Source organism: Lates calcarifer, linkage group LG5, assembly GCF_001640805.2.
Source record: "Lates calcarifer isolate ASB-BC8 linkage group LG5, TLL_Latcal_v3, whole genome shotgun sequence".
Taxonomy (NCBI): domain Eukaryota; kingdom Metazoa; phylum Chordata; class Actinopteri; family Centropomidae; genus Lates; species Lates calcarifer.
This window is the reverse complement of record NC_066837.1, coordinates 10,585,569-10,609,121: the sequence shown is the minus strand read 5'-3', so window position 1 is coordinate 10,609,121 and position 23,553 is coordinate 10,585,569. Positions and strand designations below refer to the sequence as shown.

Sequence of the window (23,553 nt, the reverse complement as noted above, 5' to 3'; positions counted from 1 at the left end):
AAGACTGCAGAAAGATCTTGTTCAGTTAAGGACTAGACATCAGCAGTGGGAATACCATATATTACATTTAGTTTTAATGTGCAGCACATAATTTTACACACAGATCACAGGGTGGGTACCTTCACTGATCATTTAAATATGCCAACACATTCCAGCACTTTCTGTGCTTTTTCTACTCAAGTATGAGCTATTTCACACACCACACACACACACACCACACACACCACACACACACACCACACACACACACACAAGCTATTTCACACATACAGTTTAGACAGTGAGGTTACTTGTAAGCAGCTGCTATTTTTACTTCAAACTAATCCGAACCCTGTTTCCTCATCACACACAGCACATTTATCACAGAGAATTATCAGTTCATGTAAGTGGCTTGTTTCTTTTCTTTTAGCATTTACAAAAGTGTCATTGTTGAGCACATTACTCTCATATAACTAAAGCGAAATTTAAAATATATACTCACAAAATCATCAATATATAGCTCTAGTTGTTTTATAAAATACTGTAGTTTTACACACTTACTGACAGGAGTTTTCAGTCTATCTTGAAATGTATATTCAATATTTGGGATGCTGTGTAATAAATATGGGAAATATAAGAATCTCAGTATATCAATATAATGGAAATTAATACACTTATTTGTATATAGGTTGCTACTATACATTAATGTTGGGGGAACTGTATATGTTTGCCTCCCTAGATAGACAGAATTCTAGGTAACAGAGTTATTTGATCATCTGGTATGTTAATGATATCAGAAAGGTAGGATTAGGTAGTCCTGGAGTCATGAAAAGAAGAGGACGATCTTTGTTCCAATGATCATTCATTGAGCTCTGGGATCTGTTTTTTTTTTGTTTCTTTTTTCCTGTGCAGGTTTGGTGGCTTAAACCTGCTTCCTCACTTCTACAATCACCACTACTCCACTTGGTTTATGTGGTTTTTAGCGTCAGTCTGTGTCTGCATTAATGCCACACATGACTGTGCCTTCTACCATCGGCCACTGACTTAATCTGATCAGGCAGGTGACGCAGGTAAATGCTAATCCTGACCACCATTCCCTCTCTCAGCCATTAGTGCAGTCAGGTTCACAGAAACCTCACCAACCTATGACACAGGCAAGGTGCAATACTGTGCGCCTGATGTAACACTGCCAAACTATGTTCACTATGTGCTATAATGACAAATATGGCTCAGGAAGTCAAACCAAATGTTTCCTTAAAACTTGATGCTCTCACAAAAATGTGGTCGGTAAACTATGTCCTCTGTCAGCAGTACATTTTGCCTGTATATCACTGTCACAACAGTTTGTATGAATATCTCCCAGGCTTTTATGTTCTGTGGCTTCTACCCTGAAACCCATTTTAAATGTAGGACAGTGAGACAGACTTTCAGGAACTACCTTTATAGACTGAAAAAGTATTGTTTCCCACTGTCTCTGATGCTTCATGAAGCACTTGGTTGCCCCAGTAAACAGCCAATAAAAATATCTTTCTGAGGTAAGATGGAAAGAGAAAAGCCTAGATTCTCTCCCTGTTCTCACATTCTATGCATTTTCTCCCTGCTCAGCTTCTTCCTTTGCCGTAAACAAGGAGTTTAAAAAAGGCTGGTTTCTGCATTTGTCTGTACATGCCTTTTGGGTAAAGGAAAATATCAGCTAAAGGCCTCTTGTTTACTTTGCCTCAGTGCTTGACTTCCCACAAAATCAGTGGTGCAAAGAAAAGAGGACTGGAGGAAAGGATACAGAGTGATATGAGTAAATACAGAAAAAAGAGAAAAAGTATGTCTAAAAAGTGCAGGAAGTGGTGAGAGTGATATTTTAGATGTTTGGCTGAACATTGGTTGGTTAGGTCAGACTGTGACTACTTTAGGGAAAGAGGACCACACACATATCCACAAACACACACATACACACACACACATGCGCACACACAAGCTTTTAGCCATTTCAAGACCCTATTTCAGAGCTGTTTCTGATTATGTTTAGATGGCGATGTATATATGAGGAGACGTCTGTCTGTCTCTCTATTTCCATCACTCCATGCAGCTGTCTTTCTTTTTCTCATTCTCCTTCCTTCCAAATCTCCTCCCTCTCTATTTCTCCCTTTCATGCCCCCTCTCCTGATGTAGTCTGACTCTAATTGTGGTTGTCTTAGTTCCTTTCTTCAAACCATCAAAGTCTGTTTCCTATCAAACTCCCATAACTCTGACTATAAGAGGACTGATCCAGGGATGTTGGCCGGCCAATGCGACTCACCATCTGGTGCTTGTCAACCTCCACAGGCAAACAGGTCTCAGATCAGCACGCTGATCTGAACCAAACTCAGTCCCTTTGGCCCCAGTGTTTCAAACAGCCAGACTAGGGTTTCATCCTCAACTTGAAGTCATGTGGAGAGCCACTAGGAGCAGGCCTGATGACAACAAGAGCAGATCCTGAATATACCAAATTCTAGTTAAATAAGCTCTAATGGTTGGACTGTGATCAAAGATGGCAGCTGTCTTAACTAGAGAAACTGTCACAGAGGAAGGGAAAACCGTATATGTCACGAATCAGTCTTAAGCCAGGTTTCCTGTCCAGGGAGTTACAAACCAAAACAAAGTAGCTTGATTTGACTGGTGTACTTAATCAGAATTAAACTCCACTATCATCGCAAAATATTGGTCTAGCCGTAGTTTCAGTTCAGTCATGATACTTTCTAGTAGAATGTTACTCAGTGGAGCTTTTAAAAATAACCTAAATATGTTCAATCAGGTCATGTAACATGGTATTTGGCCTCGGTAATTCAGGAAAGTCTTGTCAAATTTATTCAGCACTTGATGATGATGATGATTTGTTCTATCACACTGGCTAGGTCTGTGTGTAATGTGGTGGATAGAAGAATCTGCCATAACCTTGTGTATTACAAAGAATGTAGAGAAATATAACAGTTTCAGGAAGACCAACTTTAAGAATAACTACCAAAGCTTTAATGTGAAAGTGTAGCTGTAATGCCCCTGGTTATGGCTCCTGCAGCTAAAATATATACATTTCCATAGCTGCTCTGAATTTCAGGAGATTGCTTTCAAAGTGTTCAAAGCACTTGGTATAATTTCCAGACCCACTTCTTAGACACTGAAAATCAAACAAGAAAGCTGGCATCATCAGTTATCTTTACTTCTTTTAATTTACAGATTGCTGACCTTCCCTTGCATTCTCAAACCTAATTGGTCTCTTTGTGCTAATATCTCTTATTTTCTCTCTAAGAGCAGAAAAAAAGCAGTCAAGGGCTTTGGGTGATAAGACACAGGGACAGGCATGAAAGGACAGGAAGTCTGAAAAGCAAACAAGCCAAAAAGAAAGGCAGAGAGAGACTGTGACAGAGATGGAGAAAGTGTCAGACCACCACCAAGGCCGGCTGATCTATTGAGGACAACCATTGGCAGCACACGGTCAGTCATCAGAGGTTCAAGCCTCCATACTGTGCTGCTTGCTACGTTTTATTTTTATACGTTTTATATTGAGTGTTCTCAATATTTATCATAAACAAGCAACATGAAAAACAGCAACAGCTCATATGGTGCAGTGTGCAATATACAACAGTCAGAAAGGAACTGAGGAGGCTGGAAAGTAAAGTGGAGGCTGGATGAATTCACTTGACGTACATGATCTTACAATAAATCAATTCAAGACCTTCTCTCACATTTAACTCTAGTGTTTGGCAGTGCATATTCTCATGCTGTATATCTATCTATATCTATATATATAGGTATACAGCATGAGTGCGCACTGCCAAACACTAGATTTAAATTTGATACAAAAGGTTTATTAAATGCGAGAAGGAGGAATGAAAAAGCTTCTAAAAGGGTTGCTAATGAGGCAATTAATGTTGCTTTTACCATGTATTACAGGTGAGTACAATCGGGCTGCATACTCCTCCTCTTGTTCCTCCTCCTCCTCCTCCTCCTCCTCCTCCTCTTCTTCTGAGTCTGGCTCAGCCGTGTCGCCTAACAACAGGTTGTCATGTGGAGTGCCTGATTGAGGATGTGATTGGTCAATGACAGATGATGGACAGGAAGGGGAGGGCATGGGAGAACCTATAAAAGAATACAACCAAAAAAAGGAAAACAAATGAATGATGAATTTGAAGAATGAGCAGAAATGTGGCAACAACAAAAGCAGCCAAAACCTTGAAAAAAAAAATAAATGACTGAGCAGTGAAGTATGGTAATGTTTGCCGATGGTGTGACGAAAAATTGTGGCATGAAATTGGTAAAGTTACAGCAAGTAAGGAACAGTTCCTGGGTTGGACTCGCCGCAGAAAGGCATCACTCTGAGCTGCTGCCAAGAACCTGCACAAACACTATTTATTCAGGCCTCTGCTGTGTTCTCCTCCTCAGCTTTTTGGTTGCTGTGCCTAAGTGAAATCTTACAGTCTTCCACCTACCCATCCTCCCTGTCCGTCCTCACCCCACTCCCATCTTCTCAGATTCGTGCTACACCCCCACAAATCCTAGTATGAAATTCCAATTCATCTTCACTACCACTGACTTGAGATTGATAGGAAACTTGGCCCAGGTTGTTGAACTATGTGAGATGTCAGTCTGAGCATCAGGTAGAGGTTGTGTGAGACCAGACTCACATGCAGAGTGCGCAAAATCAATTATGTACTGAAGTGGCAACCTTGGCATTTAGTGACTTCTGAATGCTAAGTGGGCCTTTTTTCTGTTTGTGCATGTGTGTATTTGTGTTAAGGAGCCTTTGTGTGTGTGTGTGTGTGTGTGTGTGTGTGTGTGTATGCACATCCTACATGCATGTTTAGAGGTAAGCCAGTCCAGCCTTGTATCTCCATACAAATGTGCTGGTACAAAAGAATGTAATCATTTTTTGAAAAGCAAATGAATGAAAAACACACACACACTCACACACACACACAAATATTTAATGAACAGCGTTTATGACGGTGGCTGGCTTTACAGATAAAAATGCATTACGTCTCTTTCTAAATCTGTTGAATCTCTCACATTTCCGTGGAAGAAGGGAGAAGTCGAAATAAAAAATCAATGTTGGGTCATTTGCAAGAAAAGAACTGCAATCTTGTTTGGCTGAGCATTTACAGAGATGCTGATGCAGAGAATGCACCCTAAAAACACACAAATAAATCTGTTGTGTGTGTACTTTTAAAGGAGGTTTTCTAAGTAGTCACCTGGTCAAGGACAACACACATTCTGCAGCATATCTTTGCTTTAACAGGCATGAGTGGAGGAATACACACACGCCCCTTCCAGCCCTCTGCTGTACATCGCATCCTGACATTTATTTAGGGTTTTGCACTTTCAGGCTAAAATTACAGAACAGCAGGTTGATGCAAATACATCCAAAACTAGAATGCCTTTTAGCTTGTTTCTTCCACTGAGATAGAAAATCACAAGGAAGTGGTATTTTGTATCAAATACCCAACCCCCACTATCTCCATACAGTGATGATGATGGGGAAAAAAAGCCCAGTGGCTTTTGCTGGGGAAACAGGAACAGTGTCGGATTAGTGCAACTTGTGAGCAAAATTAAGCAGCAGATACAGCCCACTGGCTTAACTACATCATTTGTGCAGAACTGATCTGCGCTGGTTATTGGAGGCCCTTCACTTGGACTGACCATCCTGAGACATTTTAATCAGTTTCCAAACAAGTCCATCTGAATTAGTTTTACTGTCATTAACATGGTCAAAATGCTTTCTTTCCTTGGGCAGGGTTTTTTTTTTTCTCTGTGGAAGTCACAAGACAGCTTTGGAGAGACTTTTTCACCTAGAGAAGAATTAAATCCTGGGGCATACAATGAGTAGTACATTATTGTGTTACACAGCTTATTTCACTTTTACTCATGCCTCAGCCTGAATAAAAGAAAGTCAGAATTTTCCATCCAAGAAACTATCAGAAAACTATTCAGCCTCATCAAACCACCAGAATGTTATGACAGTGATGCTATCATCAACATGTCTGTTGCATGTATCAAGTTACAGAATAAGGCTTTTTTTGTGTAACTGCACATTCATTTGTTAGCAGTCTACTCACTGAAACTATATAGAGAAAAAAAATGATTATTATATATATTACATATATATTTTAAAATGAAACGTGCCAGCCAGAGGTTCCCACTCTGAGGAGCAACATATTTAGTCTTTCACTGGTCTCAGGGTAGAGTCTCTCCTAGATCCAGGAAAAGAGAAACTGGGATATTGCTTTTCATATAATCATAAAGTACATGTAACAATTGATGCAGTGTGTGTGTGTGTGTGTGTGTGTGTGTGTGTGTGTGTGTGTGTGTGTGTGTGTGTGTGTGTGTGTGTGTGTGTGTGAGCGTGTGCGTGTGTGTGTCTGACTGTGCATGCACATGCGTGTTTTTGTATCTGAGAGCAGATAATAAAACCATCATATGCTGATTTGTTCCTACAGACAGTGTGGTGTTTGTTGTGCCAAAGGGTTTGGATTCAGATCCAAGTCCAGTCTCCTCTCAGTAGTCCAAATCAGCCAATGCTGCCTGAAGGACACACACACACACACACACACACACACAGGCAGTGAAACACACAGGCAGACACTAAATATTAAACACACACAGTAAATAATCTATCTATCTATCTGGGTGTGTGTGTGTTGAATGGGTCACAGGCAGACTTGATTGTCAAAAGGTCCGACGCAGTGGTCCAGTTTGCCCCATGTGTACACAGTGTTAAGCTCAGCTATGATTGCCTGGGAGCTTGCTGTTCTGGCTCAAGACAATATTCTTTTAAGGGTCTGATCAATGGAGTAAAAATAACTTGCAATGAAATACTCAGTCTGTCAAATGGCTAGGTGCCTCTTGGCATCTCCCCACAGTGCCTGAGGGAACGAGGTAATGCTGCATTCACATCGTGAGGGAATAGCCCGTAGAACAACTTGGAATTGTTCTGGTGTCTGTACTGAAGCCACCAAGACTCTGGAAATGAAATATTTTGGAGGCTTTGTTGCTTCTGATCTATATTTTTTTTGCTTGTCATCATACATTTCCAGTTCATCTTGAAAGGCAAGAAAAAAACTAATATAATCAGAAATGAATGATTTGAACTGAACCTGGATAATCAGTCAAATGAAACCTGAAGAGCACAGTGCAGTATTTTCTCATAAGGATTTGGTGCATGCAGTGTAACACTGGGGCGTACTGTACCCAACAGAAAGCCCGCATCCTTATCTCCTCCCACCTTTCTCTACTTAACTTCAGATTTTGCCTGAGGGAGGGAGGATGAAGAAGACAGAGCAGGGCAGAGGTCAGGAGATGACAGGCCAGAATAAGAGATAAAGAAGATGGGAGAGCAGGGAAGGAGCAAATTCAGAGGAGAGAGAGAGTGGTGGAGAGCACAGGGGTTACAGAGGCTTCTTGTGAGGGATACACATACTATGTATAGTATGTGTGAACATGTGCGTGTGTGAGTGTGGTGGTGGTGTTTATGTGCAGCTGAGCAACCACATTGTTAACCTACTGTTCACTTCTTAAAGACTTAAGATGAGGTTTTCTCATTAGAGGCCACCAAGGAACAAATCACTCCAACTTCTGGCTTCTTGAATCTCAGTGTTTTATCACAATGACATCTGTCAACAAGAACAGTCCCCAGGGCTACAAGCTAGACTGAAGAGCAGCTTAGATCTGTCCCATCTTTGAGCTCTTTTACTTTGCAATTATCTCATTATCTTGTTAAATCTTTGCTTCTGTGGATTAAAAATGAAGTACAACAAAAACTTCTGTGTGGTCTGCTCTGATGTTTTTGAAAAGAGTGTGCTGGTGACAGAAGCAGGATATATTTGGGGTCAGGCAGTGGCTCAAGAGGCCCCCTGTGTACCTCAGCAATGACTGGTTTATGTTGTCTCAGTGGAAAAAGCTTTTTAACCCAGTAGCCTCATCACACAAAGCAAGTGCAACCTTAGCACTCACCCAGCTGTTGAAGAGAGAGAGAGTGGGTGTGTGTACATGTGTGTATTTTTATGTTTTGAACACCTGGCTCCTTCCAGTGTCTCCCCATTCTTCATCCCTGCATGGCTTGGTTTTGGCAGACACACACACACAAACACAAACACACACACACAGATCTTTTCTGCCATAGTGTCCTGAGGTACCTCCCTCTGTACTCTTTCTCTTTTCTTCTTTTCCTCTACTTTCTTATCTTTTCCCCTATTTTCCTGTGAACTCTCGTTCATGCTGCCCCCCCAGCTGTGCAGCACGGTGGGCATGCTCTACTTTGCTTTGTAAATTTTTCCTGGATAAATCAGTAAGAGCAAAATTTGCATTTGATGCCAATCATCGCAAGTTACTAAATATTGACAGTAACTTCCCCTTGACAAATTAAGGACAAAAGTAGAAGAAGTCATGTAACGTTAGCATGCAATATACAACACACACTAATACAGACAGTGAACAAATTTAGGTTTTCCATGTTCAGTTTCAGCGTCAATCCCATCACAACACATCCTCCGCAAATGAATGACTTTTAAAATTGAATTAAATCAAATGAGAGAATGTTTCTCAGGGACCAAGGTGCACAAACAAAGCACTATATACATGAACATAAATTAAAACAGTGAAAATAATAAGTATTAAATAAATATAAAAAGTATTCCAGAAGTATTAGAAATGGTTAAAAAATGATATAAACACTACACATGAAACAGTAGCTAGTTAAAACCATTACAGAATAATAAATATGGAATAATGGGATGTATTAAAAATAGACCCAGGGATGCTTGTAACAGGATGATTGAAGAATTTGTAAAGTGGGTGTGAGAGCTCCCCGACAATTTTCAGTGCCTTGTGACAGCATCAGCACTGATGAAGCTGCTAAACAGAGAGACTCCAATGATCTCGGCTCCCCTGACTACCCCCCCCCCCCCCACCTCCAACACACACACACACACACACACACACACAATCACACAATCACACAATCAGAAGACTGAATCTCTCCAGATGTAATGTGTGTCTCAATTGGTTTGCCTATGTTTACATACTCAATACCTTCTGTTGCACATTGTGCCTACAGCACATATCTGGCGTAATAAGCCATATGTCTAATTGGGCCAATTTTCCCTGACTCCTTGTATTCATATTTACCAGAACGGGCTCCATAGGTGTGGACCGCAGCAAAACACATTTTTGTGATGCATCGTGATTCCCTACCAGGAATCAATCATGACAATAGAGAAACAAAAGTAACTCCTGAGGTTATCTTTTGCAATTGTGGAGTAACTCGGCTAAACTGCAAAACAAAAAAGAAATTATGACTTGGTAAAAATGTATCTATCCACATATTTGTGTTTAGACAGAAGATAAACAAATAGGTTTATAAAGATCGGTCTAATTTGTTTACTGTCACAATAACCATCACTAGCTACAAATAGTGGACTGGACAAGACCTACTTCCTAACAATCAGTAGTCAGTCAGTAGTATCACCTGAGCACCATGTGCTACTACTGAGACTGTGTGAGGAATAAGTGCAAGTGAGCAGAAAAGTCGAAACTGTCAGCTAAATGCATCAAAAATACCTGCTGCCACTCTATGTAGTAGAATAATAAAAATATTGAATAACATTATACACAAGTACAATATCAGTATAGACCAAGGACCACTGCTCTTTTGAACTGAGCTCTCGTGGTCCTGTAAAAATGGAGAGGCATGTGTCTTGATGAGAACTAATTAAAGATAGGGTTCGCAATTACCCTACAATCAACCCTTACAATCTAATGCACTTCTATCCAAATCCAGGGAATATCTCCTCATAGTCTGCCGGCGGCCCCTTCTGTGTATGTGTGCTGAAAATCTGCTGTTTCTACACAGGCCTGGCTCTAGGATTGGGATATAAATGAAGTGGATCGCTATGATCCATTCCATTCGTGCTCATGCACATGAGGTGGGAAAGTATAAAGGGAGACAGTGGGAGTAATCTAGCACCTACTCTGTCAGAAATCCAACAAAACAAGATTAACTGGTGTATCTGTTTACAGGCAAGAAACAAAGGAGTGCTTCATCACTTCATGTTGTTTTAATAAAGAACACCAAAGAAGACACACTAACACACACACTAATACCGCATTCAGCGACTTTTGCCTTCCACACCACATCCAGTACATTCGTGCATGTTTATGTGTGGGCACATGATCAGAATCTTTGGCAGGAAAGGTGGATACCACCAGTAAGCAATGGCAACTACTCACCATAAATAGTATAAAAATTGGTTGTGATATAATGAAAACTTTCATTATATTTACTATACATTAGATTATAACAAACTAATAGCAGAACATATGATGTAGGAATCTGCAGTGTCTCAATCAGTGATAATAAAAAAAAAATAGCCCCTTTTTGTGAATTAGACTGATCTGATGGCTGCAGTTTTACATAGAAAATGTGGCCTGGAGCTACTTTACAAAATCAGAGGGTTCTCTGAATCATTGTGATTATATATAGAACTGCTATTCCAACTGAAGAATCTATCTATGGCTGCTCAGTACATTCAGGGACTTTCATAGCATGAAAAGAGAAGTAAGACTCTCTTCAATATGTCATCAGTCTCCAAGTGATGATAAAAAACATTTTCACTTTAACACAAACTGACAGTGTGTTAAGGTTTAATGTGGCTTTCTGAGTGGGAGACCAACTCTGTCATGTTAACCGAGATCATTTAGGATGGGGATGATGTGTATGTGTGTATAAAGTTAATTGTCACTGTCCTGCTACATAGGCAATGGCCAAGTTTGTCCGTGAGTGTAGCAAACCATAAACAAGGCACTGAGCCAAGTTAATTAGGTGTTCCATGCTCCCTCTCCCTCCTCCTTCTCTCTATACAATACACACACATATACAAAAAAACATACATTCCCACGAGTTCAACTGAGGCCGGGCACAGACAATTAACTGTTCACACATAAATCCTTCCCATTATGTACCTTGCCTACGCACACATGCACGCACCAATGGCTATGATTTTGGTTTGGCGAAGAGGAAAAGAAAATGTCAATGAGAACAACTGTGACAAGGCTCTTTGCCTCTCTTTCTTTCTTGCCAGAGGATTTTGTTTTGTTAGTATTTAAAAATCCTCTGGACACAGATGGGTAGAAGGAAAAAAAGAAGAGGAAAAGCAACAGGCAACTCAAACATAATTGGACTAGAGTTGGTTGCTTTCACTCTCCCTCCTTCATTATTTCTGACGTTTTTTCAGGACTCTGTGAGATTAATGTTAGCCTTTTGTTCTAGTGGACTCGAAGCTAGTATTTAGCCATTACACCCCCTGGGTACAGTTACAGAAACAACACAAGAGACACATGCTAAAACCTCTAGCCACTCAGATATTGAATCTTGAATCTGAAAATGAGTGTATCAAATTCTGACAATTTTACTGATAGTGCTGATTTGATTTTAGCTTTGTTTTCATTTCAGCACCACTGGGATTGGCGTAACCAACTATGGCAAGCAATGACGTTCACAAATTATGTCAGAGAGGGGCAATCTGGCCCCTGTGATTTATGGGCTCTGGCAACCAGACTAATCTAGGCTGTGATGTTTTGCATAACAGGTGTTACATTACCAGTGTGAAAGGGAAAGGAAATGTAGAGCAATCATAATATTTCCATGACATACTCAGGTGTATAATCAACTGCTTGCACATGCACGCATGCACACGCACACACACACACACACACACACACACACACACATGCAGATACAAGGTGTGCCCTGTCCCCTGACATCAGTTATTTTCTGCTAATGTGTCCTTTGGAGGAATGATCTGTGCGTGTCTGTGTGGCATAAATTAGGCCTATCCATAGGGGACACCTCAACATAGAGCAATACATTGCCCTTTCTTTCAACAGCCACACTCTGTCTGCCTCCTCAGAGAGAGCAAAGCAACCGGCCAACCAAATTGCCTAATCTCTCAGAGATGGAGGTAGGAGGTACAAAGATGTGTATCTTCTCTTGTACCAATTGTTCAGCTCCCCGCTTCATATTTTGCCATTGGCACATTTTTGGACACATTTTATGTGATGATAACTGCCCACACATAGATGCTGTTTCAAGAGGAGTTACTTTGAGGCATCCATGATTGTGTGTAAAAGTTGTAAAAGTTGTTCATTTTCTGCATAGATACTGTTAGATGACTAAGAGTTGGAGCACTTCCAAAGCTTACATGGACATTAAAGTCTCCTGGTTTAATCATCAGTGCAAAAGACGGGCGACTGTGTTAGAAAATATCTGAATATATTAAAAAAAGTAAAGGTGTACGTGTGTGTACATAAAAATGTAAGCCAGTAAGTCAATTATGACTCCCAAAATGCGTTAGTAATAAACTTCAAATTGAGGAAAAGGAAGCTTAGGTTTACAGAAATGTATGAATGGATTCAGAAGTTTAAATCTGTTCACTTCTGGAATCTGGGTCAGATTTGGATGAATTTGGCAATTTTATGGTGCTGTGTTTTGTTTTGCTACAGCTCATGCTCATTAACATATTTTAAATCCTTAACTGGTGGGAATAAAAACACACGATTTCTCAGAAACAGAAACAGTTAAAATGACTAAAATGATCAACAAAAACTGTGAAATGGGATTTTACATAGGAGAATAGAAGAATAATACCTGGGATGCCACACAACTCTATTTCAGTTCAATTACAATGAAGTTTGCTAGCAACCATATTTTAAGATGAACATGATAAACAATCAAAGAGTGAGAACTTGCTAAAGTTGTCATTGCATTGATGTTCAGCATCCATACACACACACACAAGCAACACAGGAGAGGAGGAGCTATCAGTTATCCCTCCTGACATCAGAGCAGAATGTATCATGACATCAGTAAGAGGCATGAGCAAGGGCACAGATGGATTAATGAACATGACTACCGGGCACAGGCCCAAGTGACCTGAAGAGATCAGGTGGCTCCTGGGCCAGAGCCACTGTATGATGTGACTGTTGATATTTCTTATTTCAAAGTCACAGAGCTCAGTCAAAAGGCAGAGATGCAAAATTATCCGAAAGAGAGTCAAATGGACCAAGAAGAAATGTAGAAATACCAAAAAATACACAAGAGACCATAAGAAGAGACGCAAAACAAATAAAAAGAGACAGGACACAACAAAAAAGATACACAAAACAACCACAGAGAGATGCAAAATGACCAAAAAGAGACACAGAATTGAGTACAAACAACAAGTCTCTTTCAGTCCCATAATCTCCCCATGAGTAAGGGCCACAATCACATATATACCCTGTGTTCACAGAGCAGTTGGCTTTACTGTAAGAGCAGTCCACCTCTGAGTTCTAAAATCCAAAAGTGAGTTGACTTTCAACCCATAAATTCCTTTGAGTGAAAAGTTATCTGAGTGCCCGACCGAGCCAGAACCGCCACAGCCAAGGACTGAATCCAAGTCCCTGCAGTGTGGGGCAATTTTTTACTTCTTCCTCTGCCCCGCCTGGGCACCCCTCAACATCTAGATAAGATTAAGTTCCATGCTTTCTTTTTCGACATAAATCAAACCAATACACATCCCATTAGTACATTTCGGAGCTTTTTCCTTGCTCTGATGCTAGTTTGTTATGCACTCTGTAAAACAATGATGATAGTTCTCTTAGAGGCTTTGACTCTTTTACAAACAATGACACTTAACAGTAGTTTATTCTCCATATTAGGCTTGAATTACATATTGGCAAATCTAATATTAATCACATTTACAGTTTAAAATGTGATAAAGTGGTATTGTTCAGTACGATATAACGATATTCATTAAACAAATGGATTGGACTGTTTGTGGACTCCTTTTCACCCACTTCTAGGCGCAACCTGAAGCAGTGGTGGATGCAGTGTCCATATAAGTACTTTCTAAACAAGGTAAAGAATTTCAGAGTGATCAGGTCTAATAATCAGTGGAGAATTAGGGTCATGTGTGTGGCCTGTTCTTTTCTTTTCAACACAATAGACTGACCATGCATCCATTAACATGCACAGTATGAGCAGCCAATAGGGCCCGAGGCCAAATAGAGGCCAGGAGATGGCTGCTTCATGTCACAGAGGAGTGAGGTGTGAGTGTGTGTGTGTACGTGTGTCCCTGTGTGTGTACGGATTTCTATGAACACTCAGCCATGCTTCTGCGCATGTGAGTGTAACCTGCTACAAAAAGGAGCAGTCCATGTCGTACAATAGTGTCTGCTGAAAACACTGCCACAGTGACAAACCAGGTCACACACAGACAAGAAGGGGTGCGTACACACACTCCGACACTTCCTCTGTGTGTCTTGAGTGACTGCTTTGCTTTTGCCTGAAGGCTAACAGTGACCTCTAAGTTGAGTTGAATCTATCTCTGTAACTGTGTGCGTCTGTGTGTGTGTGTGAGAGTGTGTGTTATGTGCTGTCCTCATAAGAACTTCAAGCATCCCCTCTGGGCCTGATCTACCTCTCTTGTCATACCAGTGCTGGTGGGAGTGGAATACAAAAAAGCTACTGTGTAAAGTGTATGCAGATGGCACTATTAACACAGCACTGAAACAATATTGACAAAGCAGTCAACAAAATGCAGTAAACGTATTCGAGCCATTAGGGCTAGGAGTGTTTAATTTAGACAGTGTGCTACACCTCCCCCTGCAGTAATGAGTTGAAGATTCCCTCCTCTGATTCAGAGAGACACCTGTTCACTGTCAATAGATCTGAGGGAGGAAACTGAATGACTCATTGGTATGACATGGGCAGCGACAAGGGATGTTATGTATGTCTCTGTTTCATATATATAAATCAGCCTAGATGTGAATAGTGTTCAGTAATATTCTGTTTTCCCTGCTTATACTGCACACAAAAATGCAATGATGGTGGAGTAGGTGGAAGCAAAACAAATAATTGCAGCACTGGAGAGATTGTGTGCTGGTTGAGTTTCTGGTGTGTGAAGTTGGTTTGTTCACTGACCAAATGAAATGAAATCCATCCTTCATCTGTCAATGAAGGCATTAATCTCTCAGTGTGTGTGTGTGTGTGTGTCCTGCACACTGTGTTTCACCAGCTTCCTTACTTTCTGCTGTGTGTGTGTGTGTGTGTGTGTGTGCATTATATATAGTACATCAGTGCTGTGTGGTGTATCTATACAGCTGCATTGTGTATGCGTTTATGTGCATGTCTGTTCTCAAGTTTGTGTGTGTGTGTGTGTGTGTGTGTGTGTGTGTGTGTGTGTGTCTGCAGCAGAGCAGAACAGATGGTACTATGCGGATCACCATTTGCAATAATCGTCTATATTTCACTAACTCATAATTATCCTGATTGGAGCTGCCTGCTGCCTGAATGACTGTGACATGTGACACATGCCATTCAGCCTGTGGTGATTATAATGGTGAATATGCACTGTGCTCACATCCAACTTTGACTTATTTCTGTTTATGATCACCCACTTTTTTACTCAGCCTAATGCTGTTACGTAAATATGAACCAGAACCACCACCTCGTGGTCGTATGCCTCTGCCAACCAGTGAAGTTGATGGAAATATGGTCACAATCTCCCCTTCTGTTCCTGAGCTATGGCCTTGGAAAACTGCCGAAAAGTGTTTTTGCAGAACATTATTACAGTGTTTGACCATTAACCTTTTGACTATAAAATGTCAACACGTCATCATTTTATCCATCATATTAGACGTTTGTTGCAATTAACATAAGAATTCTTTCTTTGAGTCCAGATGAACATTTGTGCCAATTTGAAGAAATTCCCTCAAGGTGTTCTTGAGATATCTCGATCACAAGAACAGGATAAACAGATGTCAGTGGCACACTGTGATCTGAGGGTATGATAATGGTCTGAATGCAAGAGTATGCATTCTTGCATGATGTAACTAGTTGCTTTAACATCACACACATCTCAAGTAACAACCTACAATGTATAATCATCATAGTCACACAGCACTGATGCTGAATTGTTACTACTCTTATTATTACTCTTCATTTGCTATATTTACTAAGATGTTGTAAATTAAAACTAGATTTTCCTGACACACAGATAGAACACAGATTAAACATCTGAACAGATGCATGTTTGGTATTAGCCTGACAAGAGAAATATTGAGAGGATGGTATAGAGAGCTAAGTGGATGGACAGAGTATTGGGCTCTCGTCTTTGGTGTAACACATGAATGCTGACAAGGTTAGGGCTTGCAGCTGTTATATCCAACTGTGTGAATGAGTATGTGCATGTGTGTTAATGAGAACTTCTGTGCTCTTCTCTCGCTCACTCTTTCCCCTCTTCCTCCACTCTTCACCTGCACTCTCCCCATCACTCCCTTTGCTTCATTCCCATTCTGGTTCGCCTTCACTTGTTCCTGCTTTTTCGGATATCCTCTCACCCTCTGTCTCGCTGTAATCAGTGTACTGCAGCGTAGCGCTGGAGAAAACCTGTGGAAAGTGATTTATTACAGTCACTCACTCACACACTCTCTCTCACACACAGGATGATTTATTGCAGTGCAGGTAGACAGTAGTTCAAGGGTAAGAGATTAGTCTAACACACACTGAACACCAAATTATTATTACACATTTAGATAGAGGACATGGTCTCTCTCTCTCTCACACACACACACACACACACACACACAGAAACACACCACTGTTTTACTGCATTAAATTCATACAGAAAAGTGTATGAAGACATTTTAAAGCCGAAAACAAAGGGGGCAGAGATCTCTGAACTGGAACGATAATGCTTTTTAAAAGCTCTTTTTTAACTTAAGCTGCTAGTTGCGAATATTTGGCAATTTTTTCGTTTAAAATAGAATAAAATAAATTCACTTCATAGTGTACAAATGTGCAGAAAAAATAATCAACTGCATATAAAACATGAATTAATTAGCAAAACAGCTTATTTTGTGTAATCCCCTTTATATGTGATGCACAAATAAACAGAAAAACATAAAACATTTAGTACATAAAGTATGTACAAACAATTATTACTAAATATGATTTATTATTAGCTGCCAGGGGCTTTAATTCAGAAAAAAACATTTGCATTAGCCTCAAAAAGGCAGCTTGACTACCTTTGTTAGGGCCACTGTATAGGCCAAACAGATACACACACTTCCCCGGACATACATAATCCATCAGCTCTACAGAGAATCTAGACACAATCGTGTCCTGAAAAGGAGCAGGGACACACAGAGCAGAGCACTGACAGACACAAAGAGCCTTTTATAACTCGCTTCCATTGTTTTCATTTGTTTCCATCTAATTCTACTTGTGTCAAGATCGATTGAACGGACCAAATATGAAGTGATGCACCCTGGGGTCATGTAGGCAGCTAGAACTACACTATGTGCCTATGTGCAATACACACATACACAAACACAGCAGCTCCAGTTGTGTGCATGTATTGAAGTGAATAGATGCAAAAAAGTGCATTTCTTTCTCACTACTAAGAAAACAGACTTGAGGGTTTAATATGAGACTTGATGACATGTGGAGCTATGTTTTTCTTTTTTTGGAAATGTTTTTTAAATTATTTGCAAGTGCTTCTGTGTGTGTGGCTGCCATGCACTCCTCCGTCTGTATGTGTGTTTGTCAGACAAAGAGAATGCTCCTCATCCAGACAAATGGGTCAGCAGTTAAAATGCCAACGCGGACCCTGCTGTCATTTCACATGGAAGTCTATTGCCAGACGTGTGTGTGTGTGTGTGTGTGTGTGTGTGTGTATGTGTGTGTGTGTGAGAGAGAAAGAGAGAGATTGTGTGTGCATGTGAATGTCAGTGTGTGTGTGTGACGCACTGTACCATCCATTGTTCTAGCTCTACCCTCTGAGTGGTGTGTCTGTATATGTGTGTGTGTGTGTGTGTGTGTGTGAAGTTAAGGATTCAGACAAATAGATATAAATGTAGAAGAACAACAACGTTGACAGGACAGATAATTTCAGAGTGTTAGCATTTTAAGATAGTGATAAAAAATTGCTGTCTTCTTTTATTGTTTCTCTTTCCCTCTCTTTACCTTCTCTTTTGGAGATACAATGTGTCATTTCAAACATAGTGCGTATCTTTCTTTTCTCTTTTGGAAGTTTGTGTTTGTCAAACACAAAGATTTTCATTTCATTCTTTTGGCAAGACATCAAACAAAAGGATTTGTGCTATTCTCTTTAACTTTCTCCTGTTTCTCCGATCTCTGTCCCTGTCTTTTCTCTTCTCTCACTTTTTCTGATGGCTAACATTTCTCTTCATCTCTGTCAGACTCTCCTTCCATCTCCTCTGTGCTGAGGATTGCAGGTGTACAAGCTTGTTCAGCTTCCATTTCAGACCATTATGATAACTGACAGAAAAAAAAGTTAATCCTCTGAATCATCTTAGACCTTCAGTGAGCGAGACTCTAGCTCCTGATTTTTATCTCTGTTCCCTGCACTTGACACTTGGGGCAGACGGCCTGGCATTTGTAATTGCCAGATTCCAACCGGTCAAAAAATAGAATTCCTTTAGGCATTTAGAAGTTATGGCATAAGGAGTTGAGCAAACAGAACTGCAGCAGGCACTCAAACAGGTGAAAGCACTGAATGATCTTGACACTGCTTCAAGATTCTTTCACTTATGAGCAACTTGGCTTACATAGCTGACAGAGATGAACAACTGATATAATCTTTATAGAAACACTACTATCAAGCTGTCAAATTCCTTTGCAGAATCTTTTTTCTTTGACAGAGACCAATGTTGTTTCTTATTTGTTGTTCCACTTGAGTGTTAAATTTTACATTAAATGTAGCATTAGAATTGACATGAATATATGACTATCATAACAACACTACCTTCCCTACCCTGTAATTTAAAGCTCCATTAAGCAATATTGTTGATGTTGACACTGAATAAAATGATTCATTAAATAACTCAACAACCCGCGGCTTTTGGTTCATTGTTTGGTTTGCCAGTGTGTGTAGATGAGTCCTGACAGCTCACACTACCCTTGCTTGGATATCTCTAAGCAGCCAGTTGCAGGCTGATTACAGGCTATATGTCCACCATGAAATGACCAAGTAACAGAATTAAATGAGTTTTAAATGAGTTGCGAATTCTGGATATCTGCCAAGCCAAAGAGAGACAGACATTGTGGGTGACTAAGAATACTCTAATATAATGTCCATATTGATGCGTTTTCACTGGCTGTGTTAGTGGGCAGTAATTTAACCTATGTCTTACAAATCCTAGCACACTACTAACAAATGTGTTTTAAATGTGTTTGCGTAAACATAACTGCTGCCTTGATTATGTTCTCAGAGGAAGTGTAATGTTTTTATACTGCACAGAAGTTGAGATTCAAGGAGGCAGGTTGGCCATACCAAGCAAAAGGACTTTGGCATCAGAGGCATCGTTTTGCATCCTTATAAAAGAAATGATTTTTTTAAATTTCTATTTTATGGTATTTTGATTCTTTTTTAATTGCAGAGATATTTTCTTCGCATTTTCTCAAACCCTGACCAGCAGCAAAACACTCAGACAACATTTCTGGCTTCTATCTCAGCATCAGAACGCTGTTTTGCCTCTGTCACCTCTTTCTGAGCTCTTGTAGTCCCTTTGATTCTCTTTCCAATAAACCCTCTCTCTCTCAGTCTTTCTTCCTCCCCTCTTTCTTCATAGCACCTATCACATACATATGCTCTGTGGCTGACATGCACAGACACACACGCCAGGCAGGGACACACAGACAACTTCACAGTTGAAAGCACAAGCACAAATGCCAAGTGTTCATTACACACACACACACACACACACACACACACACACACACAACACACACACACACACACACACACACACACACATTTAAAAAAAAGGGATACATTCTTGCAAGGAATGTTGACTTGCTATGTTGGCAGTGTCTAGGGAACAAATATATTGAGGTTTACATCTATCTATACCAGCTGAGGTAGACCGCAATAAACTGGAGGAAAAAAACGTTGAGTCAAGAAATATGTCAAACTTGATTATTTCATTCCTGTGTCACTGTGTTATTACATCTATAATGACCATTTTATAACTAACAACAATACAGTTCCACACATCCAAACAGCTACATCTTCTGTCTCCCACTGCCCTGCTCAAGTTCATCATTAAGCAGCAATTCTCAAAAAGAAAAGGGGTGGGGGTTGGGTGGGAATTCATACTACCAACCTCCCAGTCATAAATCCAACCCTCTAACTGAATCAGACTGTGCTAAAACATAACTGAATATTTTGGCTCATAAACCCACCACTTTGTTCCTAATATTTACTGACAAGCTTGCTGATCCTCTCTCTCTCTCTCTTTCTTTCTCTCTCTCTCTCTCTCTGTGTGTGTGTGTGTGTGTGTCTCCTTTAGGCATTTACTATGCAGAACGTATTCATGGCACACAGCTTTTGTTTATGCAGCAATATGCTGAGTACAATACACACATCAAAAGCTCAACCTTATTATGCACATACACAAATTTACTCACCGTCCCACATACAAATGCACACACACACACACACACACACACATGCAGACACACACAACCACAGAGTGTACCTGAGTGGGACCTTGCTGTGATTTAGGTCACTAATCCGTTTCCACAGCAATGGCCTGCCTGCAAATCAGAGCACTGGGCTTTGTTGTCCATTCATTGGAAAATCCACATGCACATCTCTGCATCTCTGGATGGGACTGGATTTAGGCTCGCTCTCTCCGTCGCTCACTTTTCTCATTTGCTCACTGCTCTCTTCTAACACTCCTCTTTCTCTCTCACTACTTATTTTTGCCTTGTTTTATTCTCACAGTATGTCTTTGTTCCTCTTGCTTATCTGTTATCATTTCATTTGAGTTTATGCGTGGATTTGTGTGTGTGTGTGTGTGTGTGTGTGTGTGTGTTTAACAGAAGCCCAGCTGTTTACAAGAATATGGAAAGATATTGGTGAGTATCAAGTAAACAGTGTGTGATTGTTCATCATGCACACAAACACACCCAAACACACAGATACTCCAATTCTACGTGCATGTTTCATAAGATGGTTGAGATTAATTCACTCTATGCAGACGACTCTGATTATTGAAAAAGTAATGCGCCTGTATGTTCTCATTCAGGTCTGCTGAACTGAAAATGAGGCAGTATTGGATCTTTGACTGGTGACCTGTGTGCAACATGTGCATATAACAACTGCTTGCTCGCTCCACCTATTCTGTATTAAAAAAAGGGTAACATTTATAGCCAATCAAGAAAATCAGCACTGCAGATCTTGAAAGGTTATGAGCCTCTACCTCTGGGCTATTTGATTCTTTTTCTGAAAGTCATTACCACTTGTTGCATGTGGAGACCCAGCAGAAACAGACCACATCAATACTGGGCTGCAGTTAATACTTTCAAAACAAGGCTACAGATTCATTGTGATGCCTCGACATTGTATTTAACTTTTTTTAAGTGTGTGTGTGTGTGTGTGTGTGTGGAATTTTTAAGCCCAACACATGTCTGATATCCAAAGAAAGGATGGATACGGAAGCATATGATTCAACTCATGCATGTACTCACATGGTAATAAACTGCAATATATGTAATGCAACAAGTTCTCCAACCTAAACAACTGTACAGGTCGCCTGTTCCTACCCTCAGGTACCCACAGATTCAGGGGAAAAAAATCAGTTGTGTTGTGGATTAAAGAAGCAACAGTGACTACTGGGATCAGGTCTTCATCCACCACAACCTCCTCCTAATGTGGACTTTGTTGCTCTAGATGTCACCTAACAACAAGATGTAACTATAGGTCATGATAAGCTGCTGCACAGATGACCTATATGCTTGTTTTTTTAGGGCTGAAAGCTTTTATTGTCCAGCTCTTCTGTGCGCAGGGGGTGGACAAAATAACAGGAACACCTGACAATATAATGTGAGTCAATACAATAGCAAGCTCTGGCCTTCAAAATGGTCCCACAGCTGAATAAAGAATCTGACAGCTTGTCATCCAAAACCCAACATTATTAGGTTGCATTTGTTGCGGAGCTATTGCAGGGGATTACATTAGGTTATGCATGGCATGGCGTTTCTGTGTGCACCCCCTCACAAGACACAGAATGGAAATACAGTCATAAAGTAAGGACAAGGAGCAGACAACATGTTCACATGAAGAGTGAACTGTCATGCACTACGCCACAATAAACTACAAACTGTGGAAATGTTAGAAAAGTATTTCTCTCTACTCAAACAATGTGTCAACAATTTTCCATTTCAATGAGACACAACATTTAATTATGCTGCTAATTAACATTTTGTTTTTGTTCTGTTGCTTTACCCTGCAACTTGAAAGGGGAGCATTGCAATCAAAATCTAGCAGTCATCATGCTTTTAAAAAACAAAATAAAGAAAGGGCTGTATTAAGTGAAGATGACACAACACATCTATAAAATGAAACATAATGTGTCTCGGGTATTACGTTAAAATTAAAATTTAAGACAGAATTTCAGTCAGAATTCCTCTTGTTTGATCTTTTGTACAGTACACCTTACAACAGTGAGAAGTGGATGTTAAACCCCGATTGAGGCATCATGCACACAAACACACAAACAATAAGAAAATGAGGGATAATCTGCAGCATTTTCAGAACTAACTGATTCTCTAGAAATTTGTTTGGACCACAAACTAAATCTGGTGGCCACCTGCCATGCAGACAACCTAACAAGTAGCCTGAGATCAGTACTTATGAATGCTGAGTTATTTTATGGTGAGCTGTAACTCTGGGGCAATTAGCCTGAAGGCAGTGAGCCAGGGTTTGGGTGAAAATTGGGAACTTATGACTGTAAGAGAAGAAGCAAACATTTCAGAGTACACCTATGGCAGCGGTAGTCATTCAAGAGCGCAATTGAAAAATATTTTTTTGGAGTAACTCTCAATGATTGCTTCTCTTTCAAATTCCAGGCAAAGTAAGCCAAATATATTTTCTTAGAATATTAAAAAAGCCTTTATCTAATGGCATCACTGAGACAGCTTAAAAACGTAACAAAAATTCACAGTCATTATGCCCTCTGATGAAAGCTGTCAAAATAAAAATGTTGGTGGATTTTAACAGGTAATAAGTAATGAAGGTTCTACATTTAGTAAATGGACTCCATTTATATAGCACTTTTCTAGTCATACTGACCACTCAAAGCGCTTTGCACTACAGGTCACCTATTAAGGCACGCGTTCACCTATTCACACATACATTCATACATAACACACACACACACAGTGTTCTCCAGTTGGAGTAATGAACCACTTTCAGGGTGCTAGTGGATGTGAGCAGAACAGAGGTACACATGGAGTCTCAGTGTATGCTTTCTTTTACCACAGATATGCAATCTAACAATCTGGACTCTTTACTGTTGTTTTCAGGGTATCTCATCACCCAAACACACACATGACACTGAGGCAGATGACAGAGACAGAAAAAAATGGATCTACTATGTAACCACCCAGACCAAAACTACTAGGTCAGTGATGACAAACTGACATGTGTGTTCCCTGTGCACATATCTACTACATAGGTGTGTGAGTGTGTGTGGTGTGGTAAA

General features: G+C 40.2%; 1 protein-coding gene across 1 annotated transcript in view; it reads right to left on the bottom strand.

The window, feature by feature from the left end:
• The window catches only part of LOC108887372 (teneurin-3-like), a 270,632-nt gene that overhangs the window by 141,001 nt on the left and 106,078 nt on the right, over positions 1-23,553 (bottom strand). Inside the window, 1 exon segment of the mRNA XM_051070563.1 lies at positions 3,892-4,089. Coding sequence (XP_050926520.1) covers positions 3,892-4,089 — 198 coding nt within the window.